At 55.6% G+C, this 18,462-nt stretch overlaps 3 protein-coding genes across 7 annotated transcripts in view; all 3 read right to left on the bottom strand.

Annotated features, from left to right (window-relative positions):
• Positions 1-1,439: 1,439 nt before the first annotated feature.
• FGF8 (fibroblast growth factor 8) lies at positions 1,440-7,093 on the bottom strand. Of its 3 annotated transcripts, none has more exons than XM_006731097.3 (5): positions 7,062-7,093; positions 6,922-6,958; positions 5,888-6,068; positions 2,594-2,700; positions 1,440-1,730 (listed from the first exon to the last, which is right to left on the bottom strand). In XM_006731097.3, exons 1-5 carry the CDS (start codon positions 7,091-7,093, stop codon positions 1,440-1,442), a joined length of 648 nt encoding a protein of 215 aa, XP_006731160.2. The 3 variants fall into 3 exon arrangements, with proteins under 3 accessions (XP_006731160.2, XP_081679244.1, XP_081679243.1); XM_081823118.1 differs by having other exon boundaries at positions 5,888-6,035; XM_081823117.1 differs by lacking the exons at positions 6,922-6,958; positions 7,062-7,093 and having other exon boundaries at positions 5,888-6,226.
• A 5,346-nt stretch (positions 7,094-12,439) lies between these two features.
• NPM3 (nucleophosmin/nucleoplasmin 3) lies at positions 12,440-14,489 on the bottom strand. 3 transcript variants are annotated; one of them, XM_006731096.3, is made up of 6 exons: positions 14,331-14,488; positions 13,954-14,039; positions 13,597-13,716; positions 13,370-13,463; positions 12,883-13,006; positions 12,440-12,593 (listed from the first exon to the last, which is right to left on the bottom strand). In XM_006731096.3, exons 1-5 carry the CDS (start codon positions 14,446-14,448, stop codon positions 12,891-12,893), a joined length of 534 nt encoding a protein of 177 aa, XP_006731159.1. In that variant the 5' UTR covers positions 14,449-14,488; the 3' UTR covers positions 12,440-12,593; positions 12,883-12,890. The 3 variants fall into 3 exon arrangements, with proteins under 3 accessions (XP_006731159.1, XP_030881514.1, XP_006731158.1); XM_006731095.3 differs by lacking the exon at positions 12,440-12,593 and adding an exon at positions 12,707-12,789 and having other exon boundaries at positions 14,331-14,489; XM_031025654.2 differs by lacking the exon at positions 12,883-13,006 and having other exon boundaries at positions 14,331-14,489.
• Positions 14,490-15,539: 1,050 nt separating this feature from the next.
• Positions 15,540-18,462, bottom strand: part of OGA (O-GlcNAcase) — a 28,812-nt gene continuing 25,889 nt past the window's right edge. The window contains exon 16 of the mRNA XM_081822815.1: positions 15,540-17,750. Within this exon, the coding sequence (XP_081678941.1) occupies positions 17,614-17,750 (137 nt within the window). The 3' untranslated portion in view covers positions 15,540-17,613. The remainder of the gene's footprint in view (positions 17,751-18,462) is intronic.

Here is an 18,462-nt window from a genome sequence, read left to right as displayed (position 1 = left end):
TCTCCTCCGGGGCCAGAATCTGAGTCCTGCTCTCCACCCGTGAACTTCCCTCCTGGTCCCCTGCCCAGCTCCTCTCCCTCTGGGCCCCATCTCTCCAGGGTCGGCAGCCTCTCCCAGGGCCATGGTCCCTGGGCCCTGGCGCAGCACCCAAGCTCAGCAACTTCCACTCACAGCTCTCTAACCAGAGCTTCAAACGTCAGCGCCGCTCCGTGTCTCAGTCACCAGCACCAGTCTTGGCGGTCTGCCCTCCAGCGTAACCCCACCTTGGGCCCTGGCAGCTGCTTTTCTTTCATCCGCTGGAGCCTGATACTCAGAAAGCACCAGCTCTGGCATCTCCAGCCTGCCCTCCGCACAGATCTAGACACACACACAGAGGCACTTTTTAAAGATTCATTGAGGGGCGCTTGGGCGGCTGAGTCCGTTAAGCATCTGCCTTCGGCTCAGGCCATGATCCCAGGGTCCTGGGGTCGAGTCCCACATCAGGCTCCTCACTCAGCAGGGGCCTGCTTCTCCCTCTCCCTCTGCCTGCCACTCCCCGCCCCCCCCCGGACAAATAAATAAATAAAATATTAAAAAAATAAAAATAAAGATTCACTGAAACCATGAAAGCAGCTCTGGTCCGAGCAGAGCCCTCTTTTCTGCCCTAGAGGTGGCTAGGGGAAGTGTTGGCAATGACTCCCCCAAGGAGCGAGGAGGTCCTGGTCTGAGAGCTCCCAGGACCAGCTAAGAGCCTCTTCTTGCCCCTTTCCCTGCTTCTGTCCCATCAGGAGAGCCCTTCCATAACAATGACAGGCACAGGTCCTAAGTCAGGCTGGAGGGAAGCTCCAGTGGGAGCTGGTTAGGGTTAGGGCCGCCCCGGCAGCTGGGGAAGGGGGAGGGGCCGACCCCCACAGGACTTGCTCTCCAACACACATTTTTAATATGCAAGTTAAATAAATATTTCAGTCATTTAATAACAACTAATACACATCCACCCCCTCCCCACACCCAGCCTTAAAAAACCTGCTCTAAGTCCCCACCCTTTCCTCCCTGCCCCCGCCTGGGTGTGGGGGGGAGTGGGCTCCCGGCTGCCCAGCCAGCTTGTTCTGCAGGCGCCGGGAGCTCAGGAGCACCTCTGCTGGCCTGGAAAAGCCCCCCGACCCGGAGAGAACCCCGCCAGAATCCCAGTCGAGGCCACTGCTGGCCTTCCCGAAAGTGAAGAAGACAGACACCACAGCCAAATGGAATACAAAAATAGAGCCTCTCTTTTGTTTAAAAAAACAAAACAAAACAAAACAACAACAACAACAAAAAACCCAACGGCAAACAATTATCAAAGGCTAGAACCCGGGGCTCCCCCAGCTCCTCCCCAGCCTTCAGCAGCGCGGACCTCGGCTCCCGGAGTTTCTCTGTGCTCCCCCGCGAGCAGCGGCGCCGCGCGGCGGGGAGGGCGGCCGCGCCTACCGGGGCTCCGGGGCCCAAGTCCTCTGGCTGCCGCGCAGGCTGCGCGTGAAGGGCGGGTAGTTGAGGAACTCGAAGCGCAGGCTCTGCTCCGTGGTGTGGTGGCCGCGGGGCAGCCGCTTCATGAAGTGGACCTCGCGCTGGTGCTGCCGCGTCTTGGAGCCCTTGCGGGGCCGGCCCTTGCGTGTGAAGGCCATGTACCAGCCTTCGTACTTGGCGTTCTGCAGGGCCGTGTAGTTGTTCTCCAGCACGATCTCCGTGAACACGCAGTCCTTGCCCTTGCCGTTGCTCTGCAGGTAGGGGGGCCAGACGCGGGCGTTACTGGGCTCTGGCCCGAGCCGCACCCCCACCCCACCCCCACCCCAGCAGAGGCAGAGGGCAGGCGGCCCCAGACAGCAGGTGGGCACCCCAGCAGATGGCAGGGTGGGCACGAGCGACAGCCCCACCCCCGCCCGGGCACCCGCTCTCTAATCCCTCACAAGCCGCAGCCCACCCGGCAACTTCCTGTCCTCCCGGGCAGCAGTGACACATGGCTGTCTCCGGAGGGGCTGGGCCCCAACACAGAGGGCCAGAGAGGGGGCCCAGACCCTGCCTGCCCTGGCCTCCTGCCCACCAGTCTGGCCGAGCGGCTCGCACCCGTTTCCCCAGCTGCACCACACATCCCCCCCGCCCCCCCGCCCCCCCGCCCCTCAGGACCCCAGGGGCCCCAGGGCAGCCACCCCATGGGGGAGGGGAGGCCTTCGGGGAGACGCGGAGCCCAGGAAGCAGGGAGCTTGAGGCTGGAGAAGAGCCGTGACTAATGGGGCCATTTCAGAGCTCGGCTGAGGGGCTGGGCCTGCGGCTTACCGAACATTCCAAATGCTGGTACCATGTAATTGGACATAATAGCAAAGCAATTTGGCGATTTGTTAAAAAGATATATGGAATTTACCAACCCCCCCACCAGCCCCTTCCCTAGCCTTCCTTCTTCCTCCTTGGCCTTTATAGCTTTTCATCTCTCAAGCAGTTTCCTTCTCTCTCACCTCCCCCACCCCCACCCAGTCATTAGGTAACCCCAAGGTGGCCCTGTGTCTCTCTGGGATCCTGGAGGAGCTCTGCCAGCCCAGGCCCCTCCCCAGGCCCCAGGGACCCTCCATTCCTTCTGGGGCCTCACCTTGGCGATCAGCTTCCCCTTCTTATTCATGCAGATGTAGAGGCCAGTCTCAGCTCCTCGGACTCGAACACGGCTCCCAAAGGTATCTGTCTCCACAATGAGCTTTGCTGTCAGGGAAGGTGGGGGGATGGTTATTGGAAGCGCCCTGACCCCCACTGTACCACATCTTCACCCCAGCTGACCCTCAGACCTGTCACATCCCAGCAGCAACTGCTCCAAGAGCAGGTACCCAAGACGTGGGCTCCAGCCCCAGCCCAGCTGCCGATATGCTGTGCGACATTGGGAAAGATCACGTCCCCTTCCTGGGCCTCAGGCCCCTCACCTGGCGGTACACAGGGGGATGGACAAGATCATGAAGCACAAACTGGATTCTGCAGAGGAATCTTGGAGCCATCAAACTGAACAGACCCTCGTCTAAAACCGGACAGTACTGACTTCCATGTCAAGGCTTCATGACTAGAGTTCTACTCTCATCAGAAGATCTCTGGGAATCCTTCAAACTCAAAGCAGTATGTGCACATGCCTCACAGACCACTAGAAACTTCTGGGGTGCAGCAGTGACATGAGTTCTGAGGCGAAACCTAAAAGCACTCTCTCCCGTTTCTGACACCTCGGGTTCTAACTCACAGCCTTGGCCACCCCCCCCACCCCTGCTCTGACGGGCATGCGGACCACTCTCCCTACACACGCAGCCTGAGCACAACCAGCTGCTTCCCCAGAACCTCAGACCCCAGCCAGGAGGCTTCTGCTCTTCTCCACGCTTCCCAGTCACCACTGTCCCCAGCCCCAGTGTCCAGAAAGCCATGACTCAAATAGTCTTTTCTCTCTCAACCCCCATCACAGCTGGGCTTCTCACCCCAGTGACCAAACACTTTCTGTGGGTGAGGAGGGGAGAAAATCAGGCATGCTTGCCTCTCAGTCTGGAAAGCTGATGAGACAGGGAGCTGAATTCTGTGCCTTCTTCCCCTGTGCCCTCCCCTCAGACAGCCACCTTGCCACAGAAGTCCTGGTCCCTGTCTCGTCCCTGTGTAATTCCTCCCTTTGAGGCTGTCCCCAAGAAGGGAATGAGGGCTGACTTAGCTGTTGGGAATAGGACAGGAGGGGCTGGGTCTCCTGTCCTCTCTACTCCTTTTCCCTCCTTGAGAAAGCAGTTCTGCAACTCCCAGAGCTGTCTCCCAGCCTGCACTAACAAGGCAGCGCCTTCTTTGTCCCCAAAATTAATGGGGGGGATGGGTACCAAGGTCAGCAAGGCAGCCCTCACTGCCCAGCCTGTGACTGCCCCCCACCCCTTCACATAAGCACAGAGCTGGGACCCAATGGCCAACTCTCCAGTCTGGCTCCAAGTCAGCCAGGGAAATGCAGCTGTCACCTCCCCTCCCACCCACCTCCTCTTGGACCCAGCCAGTCTGCTCATCCCTCTCCTGATCTGCCTTCCAGAGCAAGGAGTCACTGCTGCTAGGGCCAGGAGGGACACTGACGGGAGAAGGGGCGAGAGGATCCCACTCTGAGGATTCCGGCCAAATGGGGCAGACGGGGCTGGAACAATCCCTCTCTTCCTTCCTGGGACCCGCAGGGAAGCAACTCGGACCTCTCTGCTATTCTCCCCCAGACTCATACTGTCCCAGCTGCACACCCTACGCCTCTGCTCGTGGGCCCTCCAGCTCCCACTCCTGCCTGGCAGGCAGGGATCAGGGAACCTGGAAAGCTTCCTACACTTTTAAGGACAGAAGTGGGCATCAGACTTCTGAGGTCTGAAGATGAGCTCCGCCATGGCCAGCGTAGCCTCTTCTTCCCTCCCCAAAACCCAAGGATGCTGGACCATTTGCTCCAGTGGAGTAAACCCAGGAGGAGCTAAGCATTCGTTCCCTTTCCTTGGAAGCTGAGAAGGGCAGCAAGCAGCCAGTTTGGAGGGACAAAGGGACGGCAGGCTGGCCCTGCCAGCCCAGCGGGGGAGCTCGGCCACCGGGCAGGCCGCCCCCCACCCTCTCCACTGAGAGCCCCCACTCCCCTTCCTGGATGGAGCTGGGGAGCTGGGGCCGCAGTTTGCGGCGGCTTTCCCGAACGGCCTTTTGAAAAGCTTAACATTTTCAAACCTATTCTTCCACCCCAGTGACAGATTTATCCCGGGAAAATTATGTCTCCTTCTCCAGCTTTGAAGGGAAGTCAGCTACGTCGATGCAGAAAAAATGCAGTGAGACATACTCGATCCCCCAAACTGGCTCGAGAAGAGGAGAAAGTATTCAGGAAATGTTAAAAAAGGTGAAAGTAAGAAGAGTTTTAATCGCTCTGCCAGACGCGGGGGTCTCTCCAGAGATTCATAGAGAACAATCTTGAACCTCTTTTTTAACATTTACAGACTTGCAACTCCTTTCAAACTCCACATCTGAAAAAAGGCTCGTTCTTTTTCTGTTTTATATCATTCTTCATTTTTCTTCTTAGCTCTTAAAATGCCTCACCTTTTTATTACATTTTAATAGAGTCTTCCCCTCTCCTTTCATGCTTGTTTAACTTGGTCATTATTTAAAGGTTTTTAAACTCACAATAATCGCTCTCTAAAAACAACACCAGCCGCCCAGAGGGCTTGCTTTTCTCTTGGTACGTCCAGGACTCTGGAAATTGGCCTGGTTTCAAGGCAGGAATATTGAATGTTTTAGAAATCAATCAGTCCTCAGCCTCTCTGCCCTGCAGTAGCTCCCTGGACTCACCACCCCATGAGGAGTCAGGAGCCCGGTTCCGACCACCACCTGGGTTCCTGGGTCAGTGGAGTGGAAAGGGCCCCTTCCCAAGCCCAGTGCCTATGTGCAGTTGGCCCTTCTGATCAAAATATTTAAAGGTTTGTGGCACCCCCTGCACAAACTGGAAGGGCTGGGGGTGGGGTGGGGATTTTTCTCCCTTCTCTTTCCCAACTCTCCTTTTCTGGACCCTGGTGACATATCCTCTTTCAAGCGCTTCCCTTAAACCTGTGGCCCCTCCTGCAGAACCCTCTGTCTCCACCTGCACCTGGGGAGGGGTGTGTGAATGGTGGAGGTGGAAAGGGAGACTCCTGGATTCATTCATTTGCTGGGCAGGGAAGGGGTACCTGTGGGCCAAGTACTCCCCAGGGTCCCCTTCCTAGCCCTCTCTTCTCCAGCTGACCCCCAAGATGCTTTTTTGCCTTAACTCCTTCCCTCTGAGCTGGAGAGGCCTCTGGCCGGCACAGTTGGGGCGGGCGGGTCCGGGCAGGGCAGGCCAGCCAGGGGAAGGAGGGCATGTTCTACAGTCTACCTTCACCCTGCCCGGTGCAGCTCGCCTTACCGAAGGGGTCCCCGTCTTCTGCCATGGCGTTGATGCGCTTGTTGGCCAGGACCTGCACGTGCTTCCCGCTGGTGCGGCTGTAGAGCTGGTAGGTCCGGATGAGGCGGCGGCTGAGCTGATCCGTCACCAGGCTCTGCTCCCTCACATGCTGTGTAAAATTAGGTGAGGACTGAACAGTTACCTTTAGGAAATTGAAAAATACACAACACGCCATTATAATGCTACTCTGCCCAGGGGCCCGAGTGGCCCCCATCGCCCTGCACGCGCCTCCACTACCCCAGGCCGCCGGCAGGGGCTGGGTGGTCCCCCCAACATGCCAGCTCGGGCCACAACACCCAACCCAGGAAAGTCGGGCAGACCCAGCCTAGCAAGGATGGAACGATCTGGACCTACCTGTTGGGAAACACCTTGGGACTCCTGGCCAGGATCAGGGAAGCAAGCTCCCTGCCCAGCGCCGCCGCCCCCCCCAACCCCCACGCACCACCACGCCTTCCTAGAAAAGCAGGGCGCTTGTAAGTAGGGAGACAGCGCTGCCCGACCCCTGACATTTATAAAGACAAATTTACGGAGCAAATGTTGAGAGCGCAGAGAGCCTAGGCACCTGATCTTTCGGCCAGACCCGCCACAAGTCTCCCCAGAGAGCCGCGGAGAGAGTCCCTGCGGCGGTCACCGGGACTTCTGACAACGAACGCTCCCAGGCCCCAGCTCCCCCCTTCCTCGGCAGCCAGGTGTGGCTGCCCCTCGAGCTCCCTATCCACCCCAGGTTAGGGGTGGCTAGGATGCGCGGGAGACAGCACTGGAGTCCGAAACCTTGGGTTCGAGCCTCGCCGCACACCAGCTGTGTGACCTTAGGCGGGGCGCTCCCTCTCTGTTCCCTAGCTCCCTCCTAGGGCAAGTGCGGGGCTGGAATCCTGAGGTTCCTTCCAGCCCTGCCGCGCTGGCCGCAGGGTCGGTCCTCGGGCCCCTGTCCGACCTTGCCAACCGGCGGCCCCCGCCGGCCCGCCCGGGCCCCGCCGCCGCGCAGTGCGCCTTACCTGGGCTTGGAGGCAGAGAACCAGCAAGTGCAACAGCCTGTGGGAGACAAAAGCGGGCGGGAGAGAGAGGGCGCGGGGTGAGCGGAGAGGGCGCGGCGGCGCGGGCCCGGCGGGGACGCGGGGGCTGCGGCCGTACTCACAGGCAGCTCAGCGCCGAGCGGGGGCTGCCCATGGCGCGCGGCCCGGGGAGCACCGAGAACCCCGGCGGGATCGCGCCGGCCCGCGGGCGGCCGCGACGGACGAGCCGAGGGCGGCGGCGGCCGAGGAAGGCTGGAGCGCGGGAGGCGGGCGGCGGTCCGGACGCGGCTCCGCGGGTCCCGTGGAATGTCGAGCTCGCCGCGCCGCGCCGTGCCGAGTGGCTCTGCGCCGCTGCCGGAGCCGGTGGCCGCTGGCTGCTCAGGAGCCGGAGCGGGCGGGAGGGTAACGGGCCGGCAGGGTGGGTGGGTAGGTGGGAAGGGAGGGGGAGGGGTAGGGGCGGGGGGCGCCGCACCGGGCGCGAGGGGGGAGCGCGGGGCGGGCGGCCGGAGCCCGCAGCCCCCGGCTGGGAGCTGGGGCCCGGACGCAGCCCGGGGCGGGGGCGGGGCGGACCGGGGCGGGGCGGCCGGCGGGTCTGGGATTGGGGGTCTGGGCTAGGGGAGGGGTCTGAGGACCGCGGGAGGGGCGGGGGGCGGCCGGTGGGGACGCCTCCCCCCCATCCCGGGGCTGACCCCTTGCGCGCTCTAGGGGTCTGGACCCGCGGGGATGGGGGGTGGGGGGGCGCCTCGGGCTTGGGCTTCTTGGACCGCGGGTGCGCCGGGGTCGGAAGGTGCCAAGTCTCCACCGTGGGGCCGGGTCCGCTTATGCCTCAGACTAGGCGGCGGGTCTCTGAGCCACCTACTGTGTGCTTCGGCCCTGTGTGTCCCCTGGAAGTGGCCGCTGACGCGGGAGGGAATGGCTGTGCGCTCCCTGCGACGGGGACCCGAACCCCCACCCCCGCCTTTCTGCTGAGTAACCCTTGCTGCGGGTCTCTTCTGTCTCGCCCCGTCTCCAAAAAGACCCTGAGAGCGAGGAATGTCCCCTCCCTTACTATCACCTTCACTCCTGCGTCCGTCCCCCACACACTAACCTGAAGCTTGAGAGGCACCATGAGCCACCCTTGTGGGTCCCTGGCAGGACCTATAGTCGCTGCCGCCCTCCCAGAGCAGCAGGCGGAGGGGGCAAAAATAACGACTGTGAGCTGCTTTTCCTGGAGAAGAGACTCAGGTCCAGGCCGCCTTGCCTTTTCCTCTCTGAGCCTCAGTATTTGTGCACTGAGGCATTTACACACCTACTGGACTAGACGTGGACTGGTGCTTTGTGTCAAGCATGGGGGGGGGGTCCCTGAAGGAAGTAGTGTCCAAGCCTCTCCCAGCCCCTCATTGCTTCCCCCCAGAGGCTTCTGGAAACCCTGAGCCATGGTGCTTCTTTGACAGCAGCTTGGGTGGGCAGAGACGCCCTGGGACTGACATTTCTGAGGAGCAGCTTGAGCCACTGATGCCCTACCCAGCTGCCGCATCCACCCACGACCTCCCCTGCCCCACTGGCACCCCATGTCCTTGGGGGTTGGACTGGAGGGGTTGGGGTGGTCCTGGGAAGCTATTAGGCCAGGGGCAGTAGGCAGGTCCTTGCCCAGCAGTACAATCAAGTTCTGCCTACCTTCCCTCTCTCCGTGCTTCACCTGTCCCGATGCCCCACCTGTTCCTACTCCCAGCCATAATGCTAACACTGAGCAATGCATAGATGGGAGAACAGTCAGAGGACTTGTCTCAAGACCTCATCCCTCCTCAGAGAAGGAGACTCCCTGAGCCTTCCTGTCCCGTGTCCCCCCACCCCCCGCTCCAGGAGTCTGTTCACTCTTCTGGCTCTTGCACACACAGACCTCCAGGCAAGGACCACGTCTTTTAGATCGGAACTTGCAGCTCATGGCACTGGCCTGGGCAGGGTTGTTCTGCAGTTGGCATTTGATGAATGAACAATGAAGAAGCTGGCTGAGACTTTAGACCTCAGCCCAGGAGTGGCTTCCCCAGGAAGACTTGCCTTCGGATAATAATCATAAGCACCACTATTTATTGAGCACTCGTATTTGCTAAAGGCTGGACTTGCACTGTCTCCTCTCAACCCCACTAAGAGGTGAGCCCATTAGAAGGGAGACAGGTGAGGTTGGCTCTGGTGCCCACAGCCCAAACCAGCTCTTTTCCTTACTGTCCTCTGTCTTAGAGGCCTGCAGGCTGCTTGCCGAGTCTCCACCCCCCAGCTGTACTGCTGCAATCAGGCAGGATGCTCACCATCTTAAACGCATGCCCTGCACATAGTAGGCCCCTGAAAATGTTTATTTGTGTGCATGAATGAATGAGTGAGTGGAGAGATGGAGAGCAGAGGGTGGGAAGGGCCTTCTCCCCACTGGGGACTCAGCCCTCTGAAAACAGTCTGATGAGAACAGCGTGGAGCAGGACCCAGGCCAGAGTCAGGGCAGTCTAGCCCATGCTCAGCGTGCATAGTCTTGGAGCCACAACTGGAGTCACTCTGGGCACCAGCCCTTCCCTGGGGTGGGGATGGAGGCCAGAGAGCATCTGACTCAGGTCCAACCCTGGTTCTGGAGCTCCCACAACCCTGGTTCTGAAGTCCCTGAGCTGAGCCTCAATGATCTTAACCCACTCCCCAGAAGAGATGGGCGTCCTGGGATCTAAAAGTGTGGAGGTCAAGGTTTTAGTATACACTTTAACCTCTATCAAGGGGCCTTTCTATAGGACAGAATTCCTTTACATTTTGAGAACTTCCCCCGAAATGAACCCTCATCAGTTTTAGAGATTCTTCTCATCTCCCCAAAAGTCTATGTCTTGTGGTGGGGGGGGAGGGGGGAGGGAGCAGATGGGGACCCCCTCACGTAGGGCGCCGGCACCGCCCCGGCACACCCGGTGAGTGACAGATGCAAATATTCCGTCGGGGCCCCAGCAAGCCACTCTCTCCCTCCCTCGCTTGCTCCCTTCCCGGCCAGCTCGCTCCTTCCTTTATCTTATCAAAGCCCCGTAATTACAATTGCTATTTTGTTTCCTCGAATCTGCAATCAGAGCTCCCCAGCCCTGATGAGGGAGCGCCTGTCAACCTGATCGCTGAGTGACAGCCCGGCCACCTTTCCCGGCCGCCCCCACACTCCGCAAACACACGCACGCACACACACACACACACACCCTCACCCTCGCCCTCGCCTCCTGCAAACACAAACACACACTCCTCGCCAACACAAACAGCCCCTCTCCGCAAACACGCCCTCGCAGGGACCCAAACACACACCTTCAGCCTCTTTCCGAACGCATCCCTCGCGCCCGGCCCACCCTGGGCCCCTCACATCCACACCAGCCGGCGCGGGGCCGCCCGGACTGCCGAGAGCTCCCCTGCGCGCCTCCGGCGCCTGGCGTTCAAAGCGCCGCCGACTCTCCACCGACTGTTCAAATGCAAATCGCCGAGACTACGTTAAGCACTTGGGGCCGCTGCCTGGGAGTCGTCTCCCTCGCCCCCCGAATACAGGCCTGCCCGTCCTCCAGCAGTCTGCAAACCCCGGCGGACGCCTTCATCCCTCAGTGCTCCCGGCCAAAGCGAATTGGCAGTGCTCCTACTGTGCGCTGAGCCGACAGAACGGGGCACCGAGAGGCGGGGCGGAGAGGGAGAAAAAACAGTTCCCAGCTCCGTCGGCCGGGCGCCTCTTCGGGCCGGGAAAGTCCTGCAAGAAGGGGAAGATGTGGATTGGGCCCCTACTGCGGGCAGGAGCGCGCTCGGCGCCTGCCTGGGTCGCGGGGAGAGCCACCCAGCAAACAGTCAAGGCTTACAATGAGCGCTCAGCGGCTTCGCAGGGGGTAAATGTCCGAGCTGGGCCACGCACAGGGCGTAGATGGGTGGGTTGGGGAGGCTTCCCCCAGAGATGGCTTTTCGCTGCACTCAGCCAGTCTCCCGCGCCCCCAACCAAGCACGTGCCGAGGCCTCTGGAGGTTATGGGTGAGAGGAAGAAGAGAAGGGCTCTAACAAGAGCTCTTCTAGCGAACGAATCAATCAATCAATCAAAGAACCAATACAGTCAGCCTCAGTGACTTACTCCTCGCTTTCTGCCTAAACTTCGGCACCCCAGGCCACTCACGGGCGAGATCACTCACGTAGCCCCCCTGCAAGGCGGCGTGGGGAGCCCACGGCCAAAGGCGGTTTCAATCTCGCCCACCAGAGGGCGCTAGCTGCAATTCCCCCTCCCTCGGGACCCCTGCCACAGGAAGGTGAATGGTCTGGAGCCTGGTGGGCCCACCACGCTCGTTCCCGATGGAAGCACTTCAGCAAAGCCCTCCTGGAGAGGAGAAAGGGGCCTGCGACCCCGATCACTGCAACACAGGGAGATATCACCTTCCTTTATCCTCAACTTGAGAGAAAAGGGAAGTTAGAGCTTCTCACCACGGGGAGGGGGGAACCTACTCCAGGGATGTGTGTTGAAGTGGGAATGCTTTTCCGTGTTGTGGGACACTCCCCAAAGTTTACCTTACCTGCCCCAATACCAGCCTCTTCGGGTTACCTAGGGACCCCTCCCACTTGTTCACTCATTTGCCCAGCAGACAGTGTGGGAGAGAGTGGGCCTGGCCCTACCACCCCACACCCCACCAGGCACTGTACTTTGTCCATCCTCAGCATGTCTGGCCCCAGGCTGTCTCAGGAGTTAACCTCTTGTTTGTTTGTTTGTATGTGGGACACTGAAATACGCGCCCCCCACCCCACATCAACACAGCTGCTGAACTGCTGACCCCAGAGTTGGTCACATACACACGAATGCTCACACCAGGTACTTCCCTTTCTCTTCCTGGCTTAGGAGCAGTCAAACCTCAGAACATCTGATTACGGGCACCAGAGACCCCCAGACCAGGCAATGTGCTGGGAATCAGGAACCCCTTAGCCCAGGAGGCTGAATCCCAGGAGCCCCTCTCTGCCCCCATATGCCAGGCCACCCGGATTCTGGTTTCCCTGTCACCCAATCTGGCCAGCCCCCTCCATCTGGCCCCCGGAATCAGGTTTCTAAGGGCCCAGACCCGCTCAGAGACAGCCCGTAAGACTGGAAGGAGGAGTAAAGACTGGCTTCTGCCCTACCCCTCACAGGCCCTCTCAGGGCCTGAGCCCCTTCGTGGATCTAGGGATGCACATTCCTTGGACTGCTTAAGCCCCCTTATCTGCCCCCCTGCCCATCAGCCTGAGTGCTGACAGAGGCCCAAGCCCCTTGTTTGGATGCTGATAACCTCCTGGGATGGCCCTCCCCCACCTGTAGGGACTGGGAATGGGCTTGGTGTTGGGAGGTTCTCTTTTAGCAAGGCAGTTGGGGCCCAGGCCTGGCCTGCCCCCGGGGTCCTAGGGATAGCAGGATCCCACATTTCTTCACCCTCCCCAGGCCCAGGGCCACCCTCGATGCTGCCACAGTGCCACCTGGTGGTCCCTAGGGGAATGCCACACCAGCAGGTAAAGAAGCCACACAAATGAGTTGCAAAAAACTCCACATCACTTTATTTCAACCTTTATCCAAAAATGTAAAAAGTATTAAAAATGTGCAGTCCTGAGCTTCAGATGCTGATCTCCAATCTCATAGGCAAGTGGGGAGAGAGGGTGAGGACAGAAGTTCAGAGTTCCTCCCAATCCTGGAGAAAAGGGAAGTCCCAGGTAGGGCGTAAGATTAGAAAAATACCAGGGCTCTATGAGGGATAGGACCACCCTCTCTCCTAGCACCAGCCCAAGACCCCACCCACCCACCCATCCTCTTCAACGGAGAAGACACATTTAAATTTCTTGAAACTTGTACAGGAACATGGTGCATGGCACATGTAGCTAGCTGACCTGAGAAGAGCAAACAAGGGGTCAGCATCTAGGCCTTCAACCTGCTTGTCCTACTTCATCCCAGACCTTGCTGGACCCCTTCCCCCAACTCACCAAGGAGGCTAGGGCCTACCCCCCTGCTTCTTGGCAGGCAGGATGGGGCACAACTCAGCTTCCTCCTCCTCACTACCTTCTTCTTCACTCTCTTCTTCCTCAGAAACGTCATTGCTTATAGTAACTGGTGGAAATGTAAGCAGTAAAGAAAGAGGAGGTTCAAGCCAGACCCCCTTCATACCATATGTCATTTATTCATGCCCTGTGGTGCCAGGCTTGCAGGGACCCTGACCTCCCAGAGCTTATGATCTAGGTGGGAAGAACCTCAGATACTAAGATGACAGAGAGCTAAAGGAGACCACATTAATGGAGGTGGAGAAGTTGGGACAGGTTTCATGCAGGAGGTAGGCTCGAGTAGGACAGAAAGTGGAGGGTATAGCCTGTATGGGACCTGCACTAGGAGATAAGTCTGGGATGGGGCAGGAGTGTGAAGCAGTGGGGGAGACCTGATGGAGAATCCACTAGAGGCAAAGGAGAGGGCTCTCACCAATCTGGTGCCTCCCAGTGATCCGCACAGGGCCAGAACCTGACTTTAGGCGGAAGGTTACAGGTGGCTGGAGCTGGAAGTCATCCAAACTGAGCTGGAAGGAAGACAAGGATGAAGGCCTGGCCTGCCCAACTTCCTGATGAGTTAGTCCTTCAGTCCTCAATTCCTCACCCCCACCCCTAGCCCTACCCCCCACCTCCATCACCCAGCATGGCAGGGGAACTCACCATGGGTTGGCAGGACAACTTGAGGTTGGCTACAGGGACTGCAATCTCCTGGTGGTCATGATTCCTGGCCACGACTTCTATCACATTACACTCATCTTTGGCCCCCTCAGTGAGGCAGAGCTGGGAAGGGTACACAGGGCCTCTGGGTCTCCCCAAACAAGGGTTGGCACCACAAGTGGAGGCATCTACCCTAGAACTTGCCCCGCCCCAGTGGTCCCCGGATCACCTAGCCAGGGAATCGCCCATGTGGGGGTCAGGAAGAGGTGACTCCGAGTACAAGGGATTGGGGGGACAGGTGGAGGCCCCCCGAGTTGCCTGCTCTGGACCAACTATTCACCACCCTTCCCCGCCCCTCACCATGGTCAAAGCCAGCACATGCTCCGAATCATCTTCTTCTTCTACCTTGAAGGTGAAAGAGCGGGTGTGGCCGGAGAGCTCACAGCCTGGAAGAGGTAACAGTGTGTGTCTGAGCGTTCCACCAAACCTCTGTCACGTGTAGCCAAGGTCAGACCGGCCATTTACGGGCCCACTTCTTAGGAACACCTGGGGCACTCGGCCCTGGGCCCCTCCCTGCACACAAGGAGAAGGGGTCGCACCGCCCCCTTCCGCTTGGGCTGCAGCGTGCGGGGGGGCCCCCTTCGCCCCCACCCACGTCGTGTTCACCCACGTTGCATTCCTGTTCAGCCCTGCCCGACCGCCCCAGCACCACCTTCATCCCCTCCTTTCTTCAATACCGAAGAAAAAACTGTCCATCGTGACCGGAGCCGGGACCCGCAGACCCCCGATCCCTCCGGCCCGGGCTCGGCTCTCCTGACTCAGGAACGCTAAGGCGGCGGCTGCGCCGGCGGCCATGCTGCAAGGGCCGTCTGGGAACTCCGCCCCCGACACGTACAAAGCGGAGGGACTCGTCGCTGGCTCCGGCCCCGCCCATTAAAGGAGCCGCTGGCGTTTGAGAGAGAAGGGACCGGGGCGCAACCGGTCCTGGGGAGCCCGTCCGGCCTCTGGTCAGACTGTTGTGTCGGGACTGCGGGGAGTAACATCACAGAAGCATGGATTTTTCTTTTTAATGTTAATACCCTTGCTTACTTCCATGACCACGGCTCCCGAAGGTGGCTCCTGCCTCCCATTTTCTCTAGTTCGTCTCACCCTCTGCTGTCTCCACTCCCCCGATCCAGGTAAGCTTTCGTTAAAGGGAGAATAGATAAAAAAGTGTAAACACTTCCAACTCCCCTCGTAAAGGCGAATTTCAGGGCAGCGCTTTTCTTATGAAAGCAAAGGAATCATGCTATTTGCCTTTGCTCCAGGAGAGCCGAGGATCCTGAAAGACTTTTCAGCTACAGGTATTTTCTATTTGAACTACTCGGTCCTCTTCCTAGTATGCTTCCTGCTCTAACAACCTTACGTTTACTATCCAGAAGGTATAGCTTTATTAAGCTTCAGATGCTGCCCTGATGCTGGAGCTTGCTAGCAAAGGATATCACATCAGATTTGGGGATGCTACTCCTGGCAGGCACGTTTTGGAGCTTATTACGAATCAACCCAAACATCCTTCCACCTTAGACTCCTCTGTCACATAGTTTGGGCAGGGCAACTCTCCAACTCCCATCATTCACCTTTTGACCAAAGAATCTGATAAACTGAAACTGTACTCCTTATCCCACTAGATTAAGGGAACTCATTCAAACTAGCTGCCCTAACTCATGCCCAGGCTGTTAATTGTGGGAAGAGAGTGGCTTGGCCAAGACTAGTCTACTTTCATCTTTTACCTTGCTTGCCTTGAGGAAAATCTGGAAGGAAGTGTTTTTGCTGAAGATGAGAATGGGAAGATGCAGCCCCTAACTTGAACAGCTGTGGAGAATACGTGCTTATAGATGAGGCATGAAAGGCAGGAGAAAAGGTACCAGGCAGAAACAAGAAGTAGGTTTACACAGTACACCACCACACACATTCACTTCAAGTTTTATTTTGCCTCTTGCATGGTCTTCAGATAGTTTTACAGTTCGTTTTCTACAGGAACTGAGCTGTGATCTAAACAATCAATGAAATGTCATTCCAACCTTAATAAATATTCATAACCATAGAAGAGAGCGTAGCACTTTACCATCCTAGAGTGATGAAAGTATAGGCCTGGACATCTGTTTCATAGTTAGCATCTATGACCAGAAGACCAGCCAAATGATTATTATAAAGCCAAGATAAAACCACAAGCAAACTTGCTAAAAATCCTGATTCCATAGGTTGACCCTGAAATCCTCCAGATAAATGCTAGAACTGTCTACTAGTGTACAACATGTACTTAAAAGAGACAACCAAGTGGCACTAAGCTGTTTTAAACAGTATTTTGTAGAGATCTTCCCTTCCCCCTAGCCCTTGAAAATGCAAACTTGGTTCCAGCTTTCCAACATCATACCCTTCTATCAGTTAAAGGTTTCTACCCTGAAAATGAAGAGGTCTCCTTCTTCCCCTCCCTTCATCTTACAAATTCAGTGCACACTCAGAGGCCCTGGTTGAAAGTCACTAGATACCACTAGGTACAATGCTTTAAGATAAGATTCCAAGCCCACACTGAAGGAACTTCATGAAGGAAAATGTTTCAGGTTTCCTTCTCCTTGCCCCTCCCACCTCAGATCAAAGTAAAACAGCCGATTTAACAAAACTGCAGGGAAGCAAGATAACAAAATACTGTTCTGAATCCATGGAAAAGTCAGCCAGCCATGATGAAAAAATGAACCCTGCAGAGATTACCTGCTAGCCTCATGCTCAGAACCCCTAAAAACACCAAATCTAAATCAAAATACATGGAGCTTTCAGAATCTGTGGTTAAAGGAAAAAGTTTTAAAAGGGTAACCATAAGTCATTGGTTAAAGTGTGCTCATTGTTTCTTTTAAAAATTAGATACAAACATGCAAGAATTAAAGACTCTGATTTAATAAAACCAGTTGTAACAGGTCTTGACATTAAAGGACAACTGATCTCAGGGCATATGGGACCAATCAGTCCCTGAACCCTACTTGACAGATGTCAAAACATTTCACATGCTGACCTGCATCGAGGTTAATTTCCAGAAGTGACTGCACCTTGCAACAGATTGCGTCCCATGAAGTTAGGCTCTCGTACCCAAAGTGGTCATGGCCTAGCCCTAGGTGGGAGGCACTTCAAAAATAATAAAACTTCTAAAAAAAAACAAAAACAAAAACAAAAACAACCCAAAAAACAAACAAAACAAAGGGAAAAGTAAAGAAAATCCATCTTCCACTGATTTACATTATTCAAAGTGCCATCCTGAACCACACCCTTTCATTTTCAAAAGGAAAAAAAAATTACAAAAACAGTGAACACAAAAGTCAGGTTACAACTAGTTTATATACAAAAATTTACAAGTTTGCCATTTTTAAGCTTTTGCCACAAACTGCACATTTGTCCCTACAAAAGCACAACATGCCTGAACCAATGGTCACTACAAGAGACAATTGGCCATGGCTTTACAAAGAGCAGAAAAACTGCCCCAAATTAAAATCATTTATTCATCTTAAAACTATGCCAACAATCATCCCACTTGGAATCTCTACCCTGAAGCCTCTGAAACCTACTAAATCTTTCTCATTTCTGACATGTCCCCAAAGAATGAAAGACATTTCATTCAATAAGCCAAAGAGGATGACAAATGATTTTGATTACTCTTATTAGATGAGAAATGCAACCACACTGGATGCAGAACACAGTGCTGACTACATTTATTGAAGACCCCCTCCCTATAAGCCCATATAGAGGTCTTGGCACCTAACACAAGACCCAGAAAGGAGGCCCACATCTGTTTCAAACAGGATTTGCATCAATACTATCTTCCAACCAGTGAGTAATCTCAAAGTGTGATTGGTGAGTTTTACACAGTCTTCGTTTCCAATCCCAATTGGCTGATTTGTTGCCATTCCAGAGGCTCAACTGTATGAAGACCCCAACCACCACCCACCAGGTGAAGTTAAGAGACTTTTGGATAGTTCAAAGTGCCAACAAATGTCACAGGCTCCGACCAAGTATAACCACATCCTTTGGAAATCCTTCCATTTTTGCAATTTCAAAACAGCCTAACTTGCTGTAAAATTCCAGAATTCTTTTATCATCTGGTCTCACTTCACAGAAAGCCCCGCGGGAGCCTAGAAATAAAACAAATATTCAAAAATGTAAAGGTCAGTTCGAATCATGGCTAGGAATTGTGATGAATTTTTAATATATTTCAAATAGATGATAGTAGAACTTGTCTATAACAGCTCCTAAATTTCATAACACAATTTTTAAAATTCATATTAATATTCAATGAATATTAATATTTATCAATACCAAATACTGCAGTGGCAACTATCTTCAGTGATGGATATGGTTAAACTAGCTTGAATGTGATTATTCGCGATTTCAAATCATCAAATTGTACACTTTAAATATATACAATTCTTAACTGTCAAAAATACCTCAATGTAAAAAAAATTCAACTGTCAGTGAAACTCTTCCCCAGAAAGAAAATCTTTTGAGGAAAAGGCTAAGAAACCTCAAAATAAAATACATGGAGCAAGGCAAAGAATACCTCTGTTTAATTTTTTTTTTTTAAGATTTTATTTATTTATTTGACAGAGAGAGACACAGTGAGAGAGGGAACACAAGCAGGGCAAAGTGGGAGAGGGAGAAGCAGGCTTCCCGTGGAGCAGGGAGCCCGATATGGGGCCCGATCCCAGGACCCTGGGATCATGACCTGAGCCGAAGGCAGATGCTTAACAACTGAGCCACCCAGGCGCTCCTGTTTAATGTTTTTAATGTAAAGTACCTTTGAAGGGCAAAGGCCATTCCAGCCTACGTCACAAGCCAATATAATCA

The sequence above is a fragment of the Leptonychotes weddellii genome, chromosome 6, assembly GCF_054177405.1.
Source record: "Leptonychotes weddellii isolate Sample4059 chromosome 6, ASM5417740v2, whole genome shotgun sequence".
NCBI classification, from domain to species: Eukaryota; Metazoa; Chordata; class Mammalia; order Carnivora; family Phocidae; genus Leptonychotes; species Leptonychotes weddellii.
This window is presented reverse-complemented; position numbering and strand designations above follow the sequence as displayed.